Raw genomic sequence first — 18,062 nt, forward strand, 5'->3', positions numbered from 1 at the left:
GCTCTGCGAGATCGGGAGGAAATCTTGGTGGTGGGAGCTGTTGGAGTCTGCCTCCAGGTGCTGTGTGCTGAGGTGTTGGGTCTACCTGCCAGGTGAAAGCCAGCACCTGACCCCCAGACACTGCCAGCAGGTCCCGCCTCGTCCTCCTTCCCTCTGTCTCCTGTTCCTCCTTGTCACCATCAGATCTGATCACATCATTCTCTGACTCCTTGCTGCCCATGGATCAGGTCAAAATCCTCAGTGTGGCATTCAAGGCCGGGTACAGCTGGGCGCAGTCAGTCACGCTGGAGCATTTCCAAACCCTCCCTCCGCTCACTGCCCTCTGCCTGGGCAGCTCTGGTCTGTGTCCCCTGGGTTCCCTGAACATGCTAAGGGCTGTCCACATCGCTATGACACAGTCCGCTTGTATAAAATGCCTCTTACTCCAATCTTTTTTACTGCTTGGCACCATTCTCCCCATCCAGCAGCCCAGGTCAGATGCTGTGCAAATAACCACTCCGCCATGCGGTGGAATTCACGGCTTCCTCTTCTTTCCCCCAGCACTTCGCTGATACTTTTTCTTCTTCTTCTTTTCTTTCTAGTGGTGGTGAGAACAAATGCTGATACTCTTAACGTAGAACTTGTCATCCTCCCCAACTAGGTGTGAATTCCTTGGGGGCTCTCTATGGCCCCCAGCACCGAGTCCAGTGGGCAGGCACTAAAATTTTTAGAAAATGAATAACTACAAGAAAGTGGACCTAGTTGCTGGGGTTAGGGCACCACTGAAGGAAAGGGACATAGCATAGACCTTGTCCTCTTCTCTGTTGTGACTCTAGGTAAGAACAGGGACCTAATACCACTTGAGTTTGGGAGTTGAGTGTTTTGGAAATTGCATCCCTTTTTGTCAGAGGTTTTTAGCTTACGGGAACAGGCATAAAATTCAGGAAGTCTGGGAATCTTAAGATTGTATATGGAATTTTTATTTTTTTTGAGATGGAGTTTCACTCTTGTTGCCCAGGCTGGAGTGCAATGGTGCAATCTTGGCTCATTGCAACCTCCACCTCCTGGGTTCAAGCAATTCTCCTGCCTCAGTCTCTGGAGTAGCTGGGATTACAGGCGCCCGCCATCCCATCTGGCTAATTTTTGTATTTTTTAGCGGAGACGGGGTTTCACCATGTTGGCCAGGCTGGTCCCGAACTCCTGACCTCAGGTGATCTGCCCACCTTGGCCTCCCAAAGTGCTGGGATTACAGGTGTGAACCATTGCACCTGGCCTTTTTTTTTTTTTTTTTTTTTTTTGACAGACAGGGTCTTGCTCTATCACTCAGGCTAAAGTGCAGTAGCACAATCATAGCTCACTGCAGCTTCAACTTTCTGGGCTTAAGCGATCCTCCTGCCTCAGCCTCCTGAGTAGCTGAGACTACAGGTGTGCACCACCATGCCCGGCTTATTTATTTATTTATTTATCATTTGTAAAGACAAGCTCTCACTATGTTGCCTAGGGTGATATTGAATTCCTAAGCTCAAGCCATCCTCCCTCTTTGGCCTCCCAAAGTGCTGAGACTTGAGCCATCGTGTGAGGCCTGTATGTGGAGTATTGAAATGCAAGTGGAACATGTTCACATCCATGCATTTTTCTGGAACAGTATCCATGGCCCTCATTGGGGTTTAAAATGAGCCACAGCCTCTGCTCCGGGGGAGGAATGACTTTTATGTGGCTGAAAGGTCAGATGACTTTGGGTCTCACATTCGATCTGGCAAGCAGGGAATTTGTTTGGATTAGGTTGAGCTGCAGGTAATAGTAAACCCTCAATGATCATGGCTTAAAGGAAACAGAAGTTCAGGAAGAGCTATCTGGTCTGCAGACCCCATGATCCCCATGGATTATCCTGTTGACCAAGCCCACCTGATCATAAAGAATGGGTGGCGTCACTGTCCTTGTGCCCAGGTTTGACTCCTCCCTGCCTGGGGCAATGTGAGGAGGGGAGCTTGATTCCTCACTTTTTAGGAATCCCCAGCCACTGAACCCTGTCTGGGGGAAACTCTTCTCCCCCAGGTTCTAAACACTAACTCTCCTCCCCCAGGTTCTAACCACTAACTCTCCTCCCCCAGGTTCTAACCACTAACTCTCCTCTCCCAGGTTCTAACCACTAACTCTCCTCCCCCAGGTTCTAACCACTAACTCTCCTCCCCCAGGTTCTAACCACTAACTCTCCTCCCCCAGGTTCTAAACACTTTCCTCCCCACCTCTGCTAGGCGAGGGGATGGGAGGTGCAATGCGGGGGACTCTTCACAGCTTCACCCCTGCGGGAGAGGGTAGGAGAGGCTGAAAACCACATGAGTTCTTACCAGTACTTCCTCATACAAAATCTTCCACAGCCTTTTCAGCAGAGTCTGCAAAGCATCTTTGGTGAAAAGAAAAGTCATGTGCAATTAGCAGCATCTGTTTGCAGAGGCACTCAAAACACACAGGGCAGTGTGTCTGCTATGTGACTGGAGAGACCGCGAGAAATCAATATTATTTCCTCTGTTCGTTTGCTTAAGAAACTCTTCATTTCATGGTTAGTATAAAAGCAACTTTAGCATTGCCAGCATCAAAACTGACAGGGATTCTGAATCAGTGGGATCAGTTAATGAGGATTTTCTTACAAAGAGCTCCAGAATGTAGCCTGCCCCTTGGCTGGCCCCGAACGGCCTTGGATGGCCCCGATTGGCCTTGGATGGCCCCAACATGCTGTTCCTCCTCCTTTGCCGCAACTTTCCTGTCCTTTCCGAGGCAGACTTGAGTCCAGATATATGTCAGGGCCTGAGCTGTGTGTGTGCCTTCCTGCCAGGCTGCAGGTAAGGGAGGGGTGGGTCCCAGAGCTGGCTGCAGAAGGGATCTAGGGGCAGCCATGTGAGGAAGTAGGGGCAGGGAGAAGCTGAGGATCTGGCCAATTTTGCCTTTTCTGATAAAGAATCCTTTAAAGTGCCCTTCGTTGAAAGTTTTTAATTCATCTGGGGGCCCATCCTTCCCTCTTTTCCCTTCTCACTTCTGTTTTTCCCACTACTCTGCTCCCTGAGTCATTTCTGGCCTCTTCTTTCTCTGCCCTTTTCTGCTTTGCTTCAACGCTGAGGGACCCCCCTACTCCTCCCCCTGGGCTGAAAGCTCCGTAGGGCAGGGTCCCCTGCTGGGGCTTGACTCGTGATGATTGAATGAATAATCACATGAGCCAAAGAACAAAAGAATGCATGAATGAAGACTTTTTCCCAATCCAACCTCTTAGATTTTTTTATATGGTAACCTCTTAGATTTTTTTATATGGTAACCACCCATTCCAGGGTGGTTCGACCTTTCCTCTCCTAACTTCTTCTGGCCAAGCCAGCGCTCTCCCACTGGCATCTGGCACTGAAACACAAAGGGATATGCAGACCTCTCGCTTGAACTATTAACATTCCTTGTTTGGGGCCAGGCACGGTGACTACGCCTGTAATCCCAGCATTTTGAGAGGCCGAGGCGGGTGGATCGTTTGAGGCCAGGAGTTCGAGACCAGCCTGGCCAAGATGGTGAAACCCCATCTCTACTAAAAATACAGAAATCAGCCAAGTGTGGTGGTGGGCACCTGTAATCCCAGCTCCTCGGGAGGCTGAGGCAGGAGAATTGCTTGAACGTGGGAGGTGGAAGCTGCAGTGAGCCGAGATTGTGCCACTGCACTCCAGCCTGGGCGACAGAGCAAGACCCTGTCTCAAAAACAAAAACAAAACAAAACAAAAACAAAAAACACGCCCCCCCAAAAACAAAAACAAAAACAAAAACATTTCTTGTTTGGGCAGCAGCATTTGCCAAGTCTGGACCTGAGTATTTCTGAATCTTTGATGCCTGGAAGCAGAGATAAAACAGAACGCCTTAAACTGCCAGAAATGGTGCTGTGGGGCAGCCTGCGTCTTGGTTCCAGAAAGGATCTGTTGGTCATGGAGATGGAAGTCATTGTCTTGGGCAAGCTCCAGATGTTGGTGAAACAATCGAAAACAAATAACCCAGGCGGGGGGGCGTAAGGATTCTTTTATTAAAAAAATAAAAATATTACCAAACCCACACTCGAACAAGTACAACCTGGCAGTTGAAGTGAGCAAATAGTTTCAATTAGAGATCTAGTTCCACCCCCAACCCTCATCCCCCTTTCTGCTACCACTCAGCCTCCCCCACCACGCTGGTGTCTCTGGCTGCACCCATGTTTGGGGCACATCCCCAACTCTGCCCCCCAGCCCGGATGGTGGGGAAACCCATCCCTAGGGCCTGGTGTGAGGTTTCTAGGAGCCTTGCCTTCCCTGGCTGCCCCTTGTGTCTCTGTCCTGGAAATCAGTTCCCTTGAAAAGTCCGAGTCTCTATCTGTGCCCCACCCTGAGCACAGATAGTCTGAGTCCCTTTATCCCTCCCATGTCCCCTTCCTTCTGATGAGGGAAAGCTCGCCCTGCAGCCTTGCAGGTGGAGAAATCCTGAAAGCCAGCTCTCCTCCCGCTTTCGGCTCTAACTTAGGAGGGGGCATGTCTGGTTTACTGTGGTCTTTGGGGGCTGTCCTTTTCAGAAATCTGTGGTGGGCTGGGGAGGAAGGGCGTGCTTCCTTTGGACTGTGGGCTGACGTTATAATAAGTTGTTGAGGTTTTCATGACTATTTGTAACCCATTCATTCACTCACAGTCATTTCTTAAGGTCCTGTTAAGTGCAAGGCCTGATGCTAGGGGATGAGGTACAGAGATGAATTCCATGGATACTCTGTCTTAGCGGAGCTTGTGGTCTGGCTGCAGGAGTGGCCAGGAGAGGAGATATTGACCAAAGGATGTAACAGGGGACACTGGACATTGCTCAGGGGGTTGTAGACTCAGAGCGGGGCCGGGTCGGGGGGGCAGTAACATTGCCTGAGAGTGGGGGAAGTCTTCAAGGAGGGGACATCATTTCAGCTGAGTCTTGAAGCATGAGGCAGTTGAAGTAAGAAATGTTGACGTTGGACTCTAGAACCCATGGCCTCAGGCACCCTGGAAGTCAGGACACGGGAGACCTGGAATTTCATGTTTATTTTTGATCCCATTGCATTTTGGTGCTGAAGGGGAAGGAGAGATGGCCCCTGGGGGTAGTGACTGGGGATGGCATGAGAAAGTCTGCTTCAAACTTTCCATCCTCATCTAGATGTTCCCAGGCCCCCAGCCTCACTCAGAGCCCAGGTCATCTTCTCATAGCCATTGACATCACTCAGGGGCGCCTGCAGCACAGGCGGCCTTGGTGCCACGTCCGGGCGTGTGAATTACAAAAAGGTGCCCATCCTCACTCCAATCTCTGTCAGATCCCACTCGTGCTTGGCAAAGGGTCTTTCTTGTGTCAAAGGGTCGTATATGTGTGTGCATATGAGTGTGTGCTCATGTGCAGGTGTGTGTTAGTCTCAGAGGGCTGGGGTGTGCACACGCGTGTACAGGGCTCTGTGGACCCCTCACCCCCTCAGCTTTCGATGGCGGGTTCCCTCCTCTAGAGCCACAGTGACTCTGTAGACACCTGGCAGTTACTGCTTGATATTTATGAGGCTTGCCATGGGGCCTCCTCTCTCAGACTTAGGATTCTTTAGGAGACAAATGCACAATCATTCCATCTTTTGGATTTTGGCTTAATTATTTATTTTACTTATTTATTTTTTTTAAGACGGAGTCTTTCTCTGTCGCCCAGGCTGGAGTGCAATGGTGCAATCTTGGCTCATTGCAGCCTCTGCTTCCCAGGTTCAAGCGATTCCCCTGCCTCAGCCACCTGGGTAGCTGGGATTACAGGCATGTGCCACCATGCCTGGCTAATTTTTGTATTTTTAGTACAGACAAGGTTTCACCATGTTGGCCAGGCTGGTCTCAAACTCCTGACCTCAGGTGATCCACCCACCTTGACCTCCCAAAGTGCTGGGATTACAGGTGTGAGCCACCACGCTCATCTAAATTGTAAAGAGATGTGGCCTGTCGTGGTGGCTCGCGCCTGTAACCCCAGCACTTTGGAAATTGGAGGCGGGAGGATTGCTTGGGGCCAGGAGTTTGGGATCAGCCTGGGCAACATAGGGAGACCTTGTCTATACCGCAGAATAAAAAAAAATTACCAGGGCATGTGCCTTTGGTGACGGAGGTGGAGCTGCGGGGAGGGACTGAAGCGGGAGAATCACTTGAGCCCAGGAAGCCAAGGCTGCAGTGAGCCGTGATTTCGTCACTACACTCCAGCCTGGCAACAGAGTGAGACCCTGTCTCAAACCAAACAAAACAAAACAAAAAAGAAAGAAATGTAAATGTTTCCCTTTGACTCTTTTAGAAACACAAATCAGGAAGCTCTTAGCAGGGGTGTGCTGGAGATCATGTATGCAGCTGGGTGAGAGGTGACCGAATATGGCTCTTCCTAATTCCATGTTCAGTAACTTTTTTGAAAGGGTAGCTGGAAGTCAGCCACCGTGGGAGTATTTACACCACAGAAACTGGCAACAACTGCAAGTCAGGACTCCTCTGCCCCTACCTGCACCCCATCCCCCAGGCAGTTGTTAAATATTTATCTGCACTCACAACTTTGGTGACTTTCTGGAGCCTCAGTGGCTTTGAGCCCTGAGGTTTTTTAGAAGTCTAGCCTCTGATTTTAAAACAAAGACTGTGTGGCTCTGGGCAAATAACATCCCCTCTCCAATCTCACTTTTCTCCTTTGTAAAGTGGGGAGAGCAGCGATGTCTGTCTGTGCACCTCAGAAAGTTGTAAGGGCAAATGAGATGGTGCAGCTCCAGGTAGCCTTCAAGGCCGCAAGCTCACGGAGTGCTCTGCGCTCAGCACAGCCCCTGCACACAGCGGGTGTCCGCACCTACTGCTGAAGGAGTCAGCAAATGTGCTGCACGGTGGCGCTGTGCTCTTGTAGGTTTCTCATTTAAGTAGATGTTTTCCATTTAAGACTGTGGCTAGGCTTGGTAAATTGTAAAGGGATGTGACCTGTGTGGTGACTCATGTCTAGAATCTCAGCACTTTGGGAGGCTGAGGCAGGCAGATTGCTTGAGCCCGGGAGTTGGAGACCAGCCTGGGTAATACAAGGAGATCCCGTCTCTACTAAGAATGCAAAAATTAGCCAGGCATGATGGAGTGTGCCTGTAATACCAGCTACTTGGGAGGCTGAGGCAGGAGGATCACTGAGCCTGGGAGGTCAAGGCTGTGATTGCGCCACTGCACTCCAGCCTGGGTGACAGAGCGAGACCATGTCTCTAAATAAATAAATAATCTAAAAGTAAAGTGTTATACAAAGTTGTATCCGTCTATGGGTTAATCTGTCTGAACCTCAGTTTCCCCTCTTATGAATGAATGGCAGGACAACTTGACTTTTTTTTTTTTTTTTTTTTGAGATAGAATCTCACTCTGTTGCCCAGGCTGGAGTGTAGTGGTGCAATTTCGGCTCACTGCAGCTTCCACCTCCCGGGTTCAAGCAATTCTCCCGCCTCGGCCTCCCACGTAGCTGGGATTACAGGCGCCCACCACCACACCTGGCTAATTTTTAAAATTTTTAGTAGAGATGGGGTTTCACCATGTTGGCCAGATTGGTTGCAAACTCCTGACCTCAAGTGATCCACCTGCCTTGGCCTCCCAAAGTGCTGAGATTACAGGTGCCCGGCCAACTTGACTTCTTAACTCCTTTGCTCTCTCAACCTGATATGAGTCTCCGCAGCTGTAGCTCATCTCCTCTCTTGTAAAGCCCACACCTGCGCAGCGCTCGCCTTGGGGACCACCTGGACTCCTCGTCCCACCCACTCTGTCCAGCTGCTTTCCTGAGAAGCAGCAAGTTCCCTGATCTGCCTGAGATGGAAGGGAGGGAAAGGCGGGAGGAGGCCTGGATCTCATTCTAAACCATCCGGCTCCAGTGCAGGAGTCGGGCAAAGGAAGGAGCTACAGGGCTGGAGCTGTCATCCTCCTGGTGGGAAAGGACGACCCAGGCTAAAGTTCCCTCCACCACCTCTCCCCATGGGAGTCAGTGTGTGTGTTGCGGGGAGACGGATTCCAAGATAAGTACTCTCTAAGCAGCCCTCAGAGGGGGTGTGGGAAATTCACCTCAGCCTCCAGGGTCCCCAGGTCCGTTCACCACCTGAGCACTGCCGTACCCCACTGCTCCCATGACCTCATTCTCCAGTGGGGGCAAAAGCCAGAAACAGTAACCAGGAAGAAACAAGGGGAAGCCAGGGTGCGGGCAGTGGCATCCACAGCAGGAGAGGCAGGCAGCCCGGACTGTGGGGGCGGCAGAAGAGAGGAGAGGCCTGCAGGATGACAGGTGGGAACGGGGGGTCTGGATTGCCAGCACAGCACCACAGTCAGGCCGTCTCTGTGGGCCTCCTCTCCCTGCACAGCAGCGGGGACCTGGGGGACCCATCAGAGACTTGCTGACAAGAAATGTGCCGTCCTAGAGAGAGAGACAGAGGGAGACAGACAGACAGTAAGGACAAGAGAGGGAAAGCAATGTGTGCCATCCTTCCTCTGCATGTTCAAGTTTGTAAACATTGCTTAGGGTGGAGTTTCAGGGGTTAGAAGAGGCTGAAAATGCCCTAGAGTCTCAGCCGAGAAGAACAGCAAAAACGCAGTCGGGGCAGAGAGAAAAGGGCTTCGAGGGCTCCTGGGGTCCTTGTGCATTACACACACAGTGTCTCCATTATTCTCAGGACAACACCATTCGAATGGCATCACCAGCCCATGTGTGGATGTGGCTCACTGAGTCCCCCGTCCAAGGTCACACAGGCGGTAAGGGCAGAGCCTGTCTGCCCAGCGGCGGCAACCCTAAGCCGCCTCTCCCTGTGTGGTCACTCTCCGGGGCCCGAGCTCTCTTCCTCCATGCTCTCATCAGTGCCCCCATCTGCTTTCCCCTTTCCACTCGGCCTGGAGCAGCACCTGGCCCATGGGTAGCAGGTGCACCCTCCTAGTGGCATGGGAGTCGGGGGAACACCAGCATTTCAGACATAAGCCTCAGGGCTGCAGGTGCTGTTCAGCTCCAGGGGATTTTTACTGACACCAATGCCACAGCAGCCTTCTTTTCACTGCATGGAATGACATTCCAAGGTCTTGAATGTTTCAGGGGCTGAGGTGTCCTGCAGCAGGGCAGTGTGGTGGGAAGAGAGCATGCTTTGGTGCCAGACCCACGGGGGTGCAGTCCTGGGTTAAGTAGGAGGGACTAATTCCAAGGTTAAGGATAAATAAATAATGAGATACAGGTCAGGCATGGTAGCTCACGCCTGTAATCCCAGCATTTTGGGAGTCTGAGGCAGGCGTATCACCTGAGGTCAGGAGTTTGGGACCAGCCTGGCTAATATGGTGAAACCCCCCTCTCTACCAAAAATACAAAATATTAGCCAGGTGTGGTGGCAGGCACCTGTAATCTCAGCTACTCGGGAAGCTGAGGCAGGAGAATTGCTTGAACCTGGGAGGCGGTGGTTGCAGTGAACCGAGATCATCCCACTGCACTCCAGCCTGGGTGACAGAGCGAGACTCAGTCTCAATCAATCAATCAATAAAGAGATATAGCTGAGATGCTATGTGAAACACAGACAAAACTCCTCTAGATTCCTTATATAGGAGGGAACATGGGGGCGGGGCACCCAACAGTGGCACGGGACGCCCACCCCTTTGTGGATGCCCCTACTCAGCTGTGCTGCCACCCTGGGAAATTTTCCTCCAAACCACCTTCAGCTGAGCAAGAAATATATGTCCCCACCTACTTCTAGTTACGAAAACTCAATTCAAACTCGCTTAAACGGAAAAGGGGGTGCACGGAGGATACTGAAGTAGCCCAAAGAACCAAAAGAAGAGCTGAACACCGGGGCAGGTCTCAGAACACACCAGCACTTCCTGTTTCTCTCCACGAGGTGGCTTCATTCTCTGGCTTTCCCCATGAGCCGAGAACTGTGGCCATTCACAGGCTCAGAGCTTGCATCTTCCCAGCTTCATTACCAGAGAGCAAAAGGCCTCTTGGTTACAGTTGAAAAGTCCCAGGGAAGTTCTCTGATTGGTCCAGCTCACAGCAGATACCCAGCCCTGGACCAATCACAGCCTGGCCAGAGAGGCAGGATCATGGAAGAAGATGGCAGCTGTGCAGTCCACCTGTAGGAATGGGCCGGGCACAGTACCCCAAGGGGAACGCTGCTGTTTCCAGAAGACGAAAGGGTGTTGGGCAGACCAAACACGGAGTGGCTCTTTCCTCTTGTTGGGTAATTCATTCTCAAAGCTCAACTCCTGGCTGTCTGCTTCTTATTCTTTTTTCTTTTCCTTCTTTTCTTTTCTTTCTTTTCCTTCTTTTCTTTTCTTTTCTTCTTTTCTTTTTTTTCTTTTCTTTTCTTTTCTTTTCTTTTCTTTCTTTCTTTCTTTCTTTCTTTCTTTCTTTCTTTCTTTCTTTCTTTCTTTCTTTCTCTTTCTTGCTGCTTCTTTCTTTCTCTTTCTTCTTTCTCTCTCTTTTTTTGTTTTTTTTTTTTTCAGAGTCTCGCTCTTGTCACCCAGGTTGGAGTGCAGTAGCACAGCCTCAGCTGACTTCAACCTCTGCCTCCCGGGTTCAAGTGATTCTCCTGCCTCAGCCTCTCAAGTAGCTGGGATTACAGGCATGTGCTACCACACCCAGCTAATTTTTGTATTTTTAGTAGAGACAGGCTTTCTGCTAAAAACCCCGTTGGCCAGGCTGGTCTCGAACTCCTGACCTCAAGTGATCCACCTGCCTCAGCCTCCCAAAGTGCTGGGATTACAGGCGCAAGCCACCACGCCCGGCTGGGCTGCCTGCCTTTCAAAGTTGAAGAAAACCAACCCCAAGTCATGGTTCCTGGGTGGGTATCGTGGCCTAGAGAGAAGTATCAGAGCACCTCAGATTGCCATTTTAAAAGAAGCCTTTTCATCTACAATTCCAGCTTTTTCCTCCCAAGGGTGTTGTGGCAGGTGTTTCTGTCTTTCCATTCCACAGACAAGAAACTGAGGTCCAAATGACTTGCCTAAGGTTATCCAGCAAGTCATGAGCAGAACTAGAATGAACTTGGGTCTTGTGACTCTGAGGTCCTGTGAAAAGTTTCTGCAGGGACCGAAGTAGGACTTGAGCCTGTCTCCAAGCCCTGAGGCTTGCTGGGGCATTTGTCCATCAGGGGTGAGGTGGATGGTGGACAGCAACATGCAAAAGTCAGCCTGTCCATCTGCAGACATTCACAGAGCACTCCGCAAGGTTCAGGACCAGATGATCATGGTCTCACACATCTCCAGCCTCCAAATAGACCCTCGTGTCCACACAGTGTGGTGAGTGCAGTGGGACAGGGGGCACCCTGGCCTCAGTTGAGGAAAGGCGGGAGCTGGCCAAGGAGGGCTGCTCAGGGGAAGTGGCCCTCGAGCTGGATCTGCAAGGATGAGCTAGACAGGGACAAGAGGTGGAAGAACATCTTGGGTCAGGGGAATAGCAGTTGTGAAGGTGCAGAGGTAAGGGGAAGCAAGCACGGGATCTCCTTTGTTCTGCCTCCCGGAGCAGCCAGGTCTCTGCGTTGAGTCACTTAGCCTCACACCACGATACTCTCCTCTCCAGGTCCGCACCTGTCCCTGTCTCCAGCAGTGCCAACATCATCGTCCCAGGCTGCTGGGTGCACTTACTGCCTTCAGTGGCAGCAGGCTGACTTGTAAGGCTGTCTGGGAAGAGGCCTCGATGCCCTCTGCCTGTGACATGCTCCTGACAACAGGCTCTGCTTCTGTTTCAGAATCTCGGCGAAGGAGCATCTTTGAATACCACCGCATAGAGCTGGACCCCAGCAAGATCACCAGCATGTCGGCTGTGGAGTTCACCCCATTGCCGAGTGAGTAGGGGTCATTCCACTATCTCGGAAAGAGCTCTGGAGTCAAGCAGACGGGCATCAGGTCCCAGGCCCATGACTGACTCCTGTTTTGTGCAGCCATCTAACTTTTCAGGGCCTCCATCTCTCTTTTGTAACCCGGGCCTGATGCCACCTCCCTCCCAGAGATAGGGTAAGGGTGAGAACCACCTAGGTGGAGTTGAGCACATTGGCCGCAGCTCTGACACTGACGGGTCCATTCCAGGCCTGGGGTGGGGGTGAGGGCTTGATCTAGGACAGCTATTATTATTCCCACATAACTGAAACCCAGGAAAGCTGTGCCTCTGAGAACACGTAGACTGAGCCCCCAGAAAAGGTGATCCAGGAACTGGATGGGCCCCAGTCTGTCACTGTATTCTCCTTATAGGAGGTGATGGAGGGATTTAGCAGGTGGCCTCCATAAATCATGGGGCCCTGGCCCTCTGTACCCTACTCACCCACGCTGAAGGCAGCCATGGCCGAGGCCCCACCTGCTGTTGTGGAGCCCACAGGATCCACGGTGGATGCTCTTCGGGATGGGGCTGGGACAGCTGAGAACGCGGGAAAGAGAACAAGGAGGACAGCATCATCCTTCTTGTTTTTTTTTGTTTTTTTTTTTTTTGAGACAGAGTCGTGCTCTGTCACCCAGGCTGGAGTGCAGTGGCGCATCTCAGCTCACTGCAAGCTCCGCCTCCCAGGTTCATGCCATTCTCCTGCCTCAGCCTCCCAAGTAGCTGGGACTACAGGTACCTGCCACCACGCCTGGCTAATTTTTTGTATTTTTAGTAGAGATGGGGTTTCACCATTTTAGCCAGGATGGTCTCAATCTCCTGACCTCGTGATCCACCCATCTCGGCCTCCCAAAGTGCTGGGATTATAGGCGTGAGCCACCGTGCCTGGCCCCTTCTTGTTTTATGAAGGTTTTCATTTCCTCTCCCATCTTGTGGTGCCCCCAGCTTCCTGCTGAAGCCATGGCCTTCTCCCTGCCTCAGTGGCATTTCTTCTTCTTCTTCTCTTTTTTTTTTTTTTTTTTTTTGAGACAGAGTCTCACTCTGTTGCCGAGGCTGGAGTGCAGTGATGTGATCTCAGCTCACTGCAACCTCTACCTCCCAAGTTCAAGTGATTCTCCTGCCTCAGCCTCCCAAGTGGCTGGGATTACAGGCACCCGCCACCATGCTGGGCTAATTTTTGTATTTTTAATAGAGATGGGGTTTCACTCTGTTGGCCAGGCTGATTTTGAACTCCTGGCCTCAACTGATCCACCTGCCTTGGCCTCCCAAAGTGCTGGGATTACAGGTGTGAGCCACCACCCCTAGTTTTGGGATTTCAGGCGTGGGTCACCGTGCCCAGTGTTGGAATTAATTATAGGCATGAGCAACCACGCCTGGGCTTCAGTGGCATTTCTTGCCTCTCTTTACTCCTGCTTCCTCTTCCTTGGAGGTTCTGAGAGCAGGGGATGGAGAAACAAGAGGAAGAGAAGGAGAGAGGATCTTCGTGAATGCTAGGCCACATCTCAGACAGGGCTCAGAAGGTGTCTTTCCCTAGAGAACAGGAAGGACCCAGACACCGGGGGGTCACAAGGCTGGGACACTTTAGAGGTCACAGCCATACCCCAACCCTATCACTCCATCAGGGCAGAAGGCCCAGAGCCTGAGAACAGGGCTCCTCTAGGACTGGTGAGAGCAAACCTCAGGCTCTATGATGTGGATAAAACTGCATTTAGAAGCAAGGACATCCAAGGGCAGGACTGACTGCCTGGGCGGAAGCAGTGGAAATGTTCTGGGAATGTGTTTCTGGGACACTGTACATTTAAGGCACTTCTCACCCCTCCCGTGAATTTTGTAAGCATTTAATAGCATTCGGGCCATCTGAAATGCTGATGAGAAATAAAGGTTGGTAGGTGTTATGAAACCCCAGGAGGATCCCAGGAGTTTCTCTGTGGCCGGTTTGGCTGGAGTCCTTTTTTTTTTTTTTTTTTTTTTGAGACGGAGTCTCGCTCTGTCGCCCAGGCTGGAGTGCAGTGGCCGGATCTCAGCTCACTGCAAGCTCTGCCTCCCGGGTTTACGCCATTCTCCTGCCTCAGCCTCCCGAGTAGCTGGGACTACAGGCACCCGCCACCTCGCCCCGCTAGTTTTTTGTATTTTTTAGTAGAGACGGGGTTTCACCATGTTAGCCAGCATGGTCTTGATCTCCTGACCTCGTGTTTCGCCCGTCTCGGCCTCCCAAAGTGCTGGGATTACAGGCTTGAGCCACCGCACCCAGCGGCTGGAGTCTTTTAAGGAGCCTTCAAAGTCACCGGGAGAGGCAAGGGCAGGGTTCCCTACTGGATGCAGCTGGCGAAGGAGGGGTAATGCTATCAAGGCTGTGATTTGGGTCCCTGGGAGGCCAGATAAAGAGAAAACTCTCTGCATCCCCTGGCTTCTCCCTTGCCATTTGGGTGAGGGAAGGACTTGTCCAGGTTACTTCGGAGGGGTGAGTGGCTTATCTCCAAGCCATTGTATTCTATGGCTGGTCCCTCCTGGTCCCTCTTCTAGGAGAGACCCATAAAAAGTGGTCTGGGGTAGGAGTGAGAACTGAGGCAGGGGCAGAGGAAACCCACAGTGAGACCTCAAGGCTAAGAGCTCGAACTCTGTGTTCAAACAGACCTTGGTTCAAACCCAGACCTCTCACTCTCAGCTCCACGACTCTCTCCAAGCCTCAGTTCCCTCCTCCATAAAATGGGGATAACAAGAGCACTTATACATTGATTCAACATACCATGTGCCAGGCTCTGTTCCAGACCCCCTGGATACACAGGGGACAGAACAGCCAGAGAGTGCTCATCCTCCTGCACAGGGCAGCCCCTGCTTCTTTCCTGCCCGTGGCTCTTTCCATCCACTCTCCCAGGGCCTTCAACATCATGGCAGACAAAAGGACACAGTGCCACCCACTGCCAGTCCCTCCCAGAGTGACTGAAGGTGGTCACACTGTGCCCACACAGCCTCTCTCCCACTCACCAAGGGCTGGTTCCCAGCTGCCATCTTGCTGGGGCTCCATGTCATGTACATTGGCTCCTGAGTTAATGGATCACATGAGAACTCACGCAGGAAGCAATGCATGCAATGTTGATCAAATGAGTGGTCATTTTCTGTTGTTAGTTGTCACTTCTTGTGGCTATCAAGGTGTTCTGTTCTGTTGCTTATAAGATAAGCCCTTCTGCACACAGTTGTTCTGGGTGAGTGCCTGTCTCTCTTTGCAGTAAAATATATGGTCTTTGTGACAGCTACTTGCCACTCAGAGGTCATCTGGTTCATTAAACTGAGTAGTACTGGATTGCAAGTGAACAGCTCTTAAATCCAGCCCCCATGCCTACTGCGCCCCCTGCCCTGCTGCTCCCCTGCCTGACCTGTGCCAGAAGGGTTCACGCACCCTCCAGCAACCTGGTCCCACTAATCTCTCTGCTCTCTGGCTCTGTCCTGCCCAGGCTGGGCCCCAGATGTCGCTCCCTCTTCATTCCTACTAATTCCAGCCCCTTCGCTCTACACAGCCTGGTAGCAGTTCTGGCTGCTGCTGGGACCATGTCTGGGCCGTTCTCCTCCTGGCTCTGCACATGGGACCTTTCTGCCTTGACTTCTTCTCCCCCAGGAGAGCTGTACTCTCCCCATGGACCGAACATCAGGAGTGGGCAGTGAGTGCCCCCAGCAAGCACTGGGGGGCAACAAGAGCATCTTTTAAAACAATAACTGTTATTGTACATATTTCAGGTATACAACATGATGCTATGGGATGCATATAGACAGTGAGAAGGTTACCATGATGAAGCAATTAGCATATCCATCATCTCACAGTTACCTAGACTTTTTGTTCTTGTGGCAAGAGTATCTAAAATCTACTCATTTAGCATGAACTCCACATACAGTACAATTTTATTACTACAGTCGTCGTGTTATACAGTAGATTCTAGCCTTGTTCATCCTACATACCTGCTACTTTGTATCCTCTGATCTTTAAAAAATCCTTTCAACCCTTTGTGGGATACATACCTGGAAGTAGCCGGGTGTGGTGGCGGGCACCTGTAATCCCAGCTACTCCGGAGGCCGAGGCAGGAGAATCGCTTACAGCACCTTGTGATTTGCCTTCATGGACCTCATGAAAATTCTAATTCTGTAGTGATTTTTGATTATCTGTTTAGCGTCTGTCTCCCCATATGAGTCTAAGCCCTAAGAAGGCAGGGACTAGGTCTCACTGCTGAATCCCCAGCACCCAGTTTAGGGCCTGACCTTCTGGTGAGAAGGAAGGAAGCTAGGGAGGGAGGAAGTGAGGGAGGGAGGGAGCAAGGGAAGGAGGGACAGAAGAAGGAAAAAAGGAAGGGAGGGAGGGAGGGCGGGGAGGCTGAGACAGGAGGATTGCTTGAGCCCAGGAGTTCAAGGCTATAGTGAGCCATGATCAGGTCATTGCATGCCAGCCTGGGCAACACAGCGAGACCTCATCCCTTAAAACAAAAAAAAAAAAAAAAAAGAAAAGAGGAAAAAAAAAGAAGTTAGGAATTGGGGCTGGTCTGGACCAAGGGAGGTGGCATGAATGACCTCAAAGGTCCCCTTGAAGTCAGGGGCCCCACAGTTCTGTAAATACCAGGAATTCAGAGTTGCACCCTTTGGAGCCCATGGAGAGGCTCAGTGCTGAGCGGCCACTGCCTTCTCTCTTGCAGCCTGCCTACAGCATAGGAGCTGTGACGCCTGCATGTCCTCGGACCTGTCCTTCAACTGCAGCTGGTGCCATGTCCTCCAGAGGTTTGTGCCCAGGGTTACCCACTGACTCCTACTGGCCGAACGTGGACAAGGGGAAGAGGGTGGCAAGGCCCTACTCCCGGCCTCAATGCCCACAGTCGGCCAACATTAGAGTATCTCTGGCCAGTGCCACTCTGATTCTTAGGACAAGAATATGGCCTGGGGGCTTCTGGAAGACCATTTAGGGATTCCAGCTGCTCAGGCTCCCTCCTCACACCCAGGAGAGGAGGGTTCATCCTGGAACAGGGCTTCTCAGAGTGGTCCAGAGCTGTAGGCATCAGACCTCGGGCTCCAGTTAAACATGCAGATTTCTGGGACCCATCCCAGACCCTCTGTATCAGGATCTCTGGGAGAGAACCCAGGAAGCTGCATTTTAACATCATGGCTCATCTGCAAACAAGTGTCAGAACTGCCAGTTCACAGACAAAGACTGGTCCAAAGACCCATGACCCCAAAACACCACCTCAAGATCTTTCTTGGGCTGCAAGGGATTTTTCTGAAGACCAGGGGTGTGGACTACAGGCATCCATGGAAAGTTGGGGGAGCTAAAAAGCTGTGTTTGCTTGCTTTTAGAAGCTCAGAAAGTTCTGGGTGAGATTCAGTTTCAGTGATAAAGTTCTTAAATCCATCTCCTCTTCCACTCCTTGTTCTGAAATCATTTCCTCACAGATTAGACTCAGAATTCAAGCTCTGTTCCCTGTCCAAGATAAATAAATGACAGGAGGAGGGGGAAGAAAAAGATTTCCTTGGGGACTAGAGTTCTCATGAGAGTGGGAAGCCCTATGAACTCCCAGAGCTTTTAAGGCAATCTCGAAAATTGCTAAATTATAGTCTCTGAGTTCCCGTGCAGCTGTTGTGCTGCTCCTTTCCAATGCTCCTTTCCAGTGCTTGCTTGCTTTTTTTTTTTTTTGAAACAGAGTTTTGCTCTTGTTGCCCAGGCTGGAGTGCAATGGTGTGATCTCAGCTCACTGCAACCTTCACCTCCCGGGTTCAAGTGATTCTCCTGCCTCAGCCTCCTGAGTAGCTGGGATTACAGGCACACACCGCTACACCCAGCTAAATTTTTTGTATTTTTTTAGTAGAGACGGGGTTTCGCCATGTTGGCCAGGTCAGGTCAAACACCTGACCTCAGGTAATCCACCTGTCTCGGCTTTCCAAAGTGTTGGGATTACAGGCGTGAACCGCTGCCCCTGGCCCCAGTGATTTCCTTTGCCTCCGCGCCATGGCCCACTCTGGAGTCTAAGGGTAACATTAATTCCAGGATTCCTTTGCTCCTTTCCAATATCCTGCTGCAAGTGTAGAAGTTCTCGCCTTTATAGGCAGCCTGCCTAGCACACAGGACACGGCTCTGGGCCCTGAGGGGATGGGGTGTGTCCATCAGGTGTCCCAGGTGTTCTTCCCACCAGCTGTGCTTTCATTCACTCTCTTGGGGGCCTCAGATTGTTTACCCTGTAAAATGGGCTGGGGTCATGTGATTCAGGAAGATG

At 51.3% G+C, this 18,062-nt stretch overlaps 1 protein-coding gene across 3 annotated transcripts in view; it reads left to right on the plus strand.

The window, feature by feature from the left end:
- The window catches only part of PLXDC1 (plexin domain containing 1), a 91,527-nt gene that overhangs the window by 58,367 nt on the left and 15,098 nt on the right, over positions 1-18,062 (plus strand). For all 3 annotated transcript variants that reach the window (XM_008012888.3, XM_008012885.3, XM_008012884.3), the window contains exons 8-9: positions 11,699-11,794; positions 16,497-16,578. In XM_008012888.3, coding sequence (XP_008011079.1) covers positions 11,699-11,794; positions 16,497-16,578 — 178 coding nt within the window. The remainder of the gene's footprint in view (positions 1-11,698; positions 11,795-16,496; positions 16,579-18,062) is intronic.

The sequence above is a fragment of the Chlorocebus sabaeus genome, chromosome 16 (genome assembly GCF_047675955.1).
Source record: "Chlorocebus sabaeus isolate Y175 chromosome 16, mChlSab1.0.hap1, whole genome shotgun sequence".
NCBI lineage: Eukaryota > Metazoa > Chordata > Mammalia > Primates > Cercopithecidae > Chlorocebus > Chlorocebus sabaeus.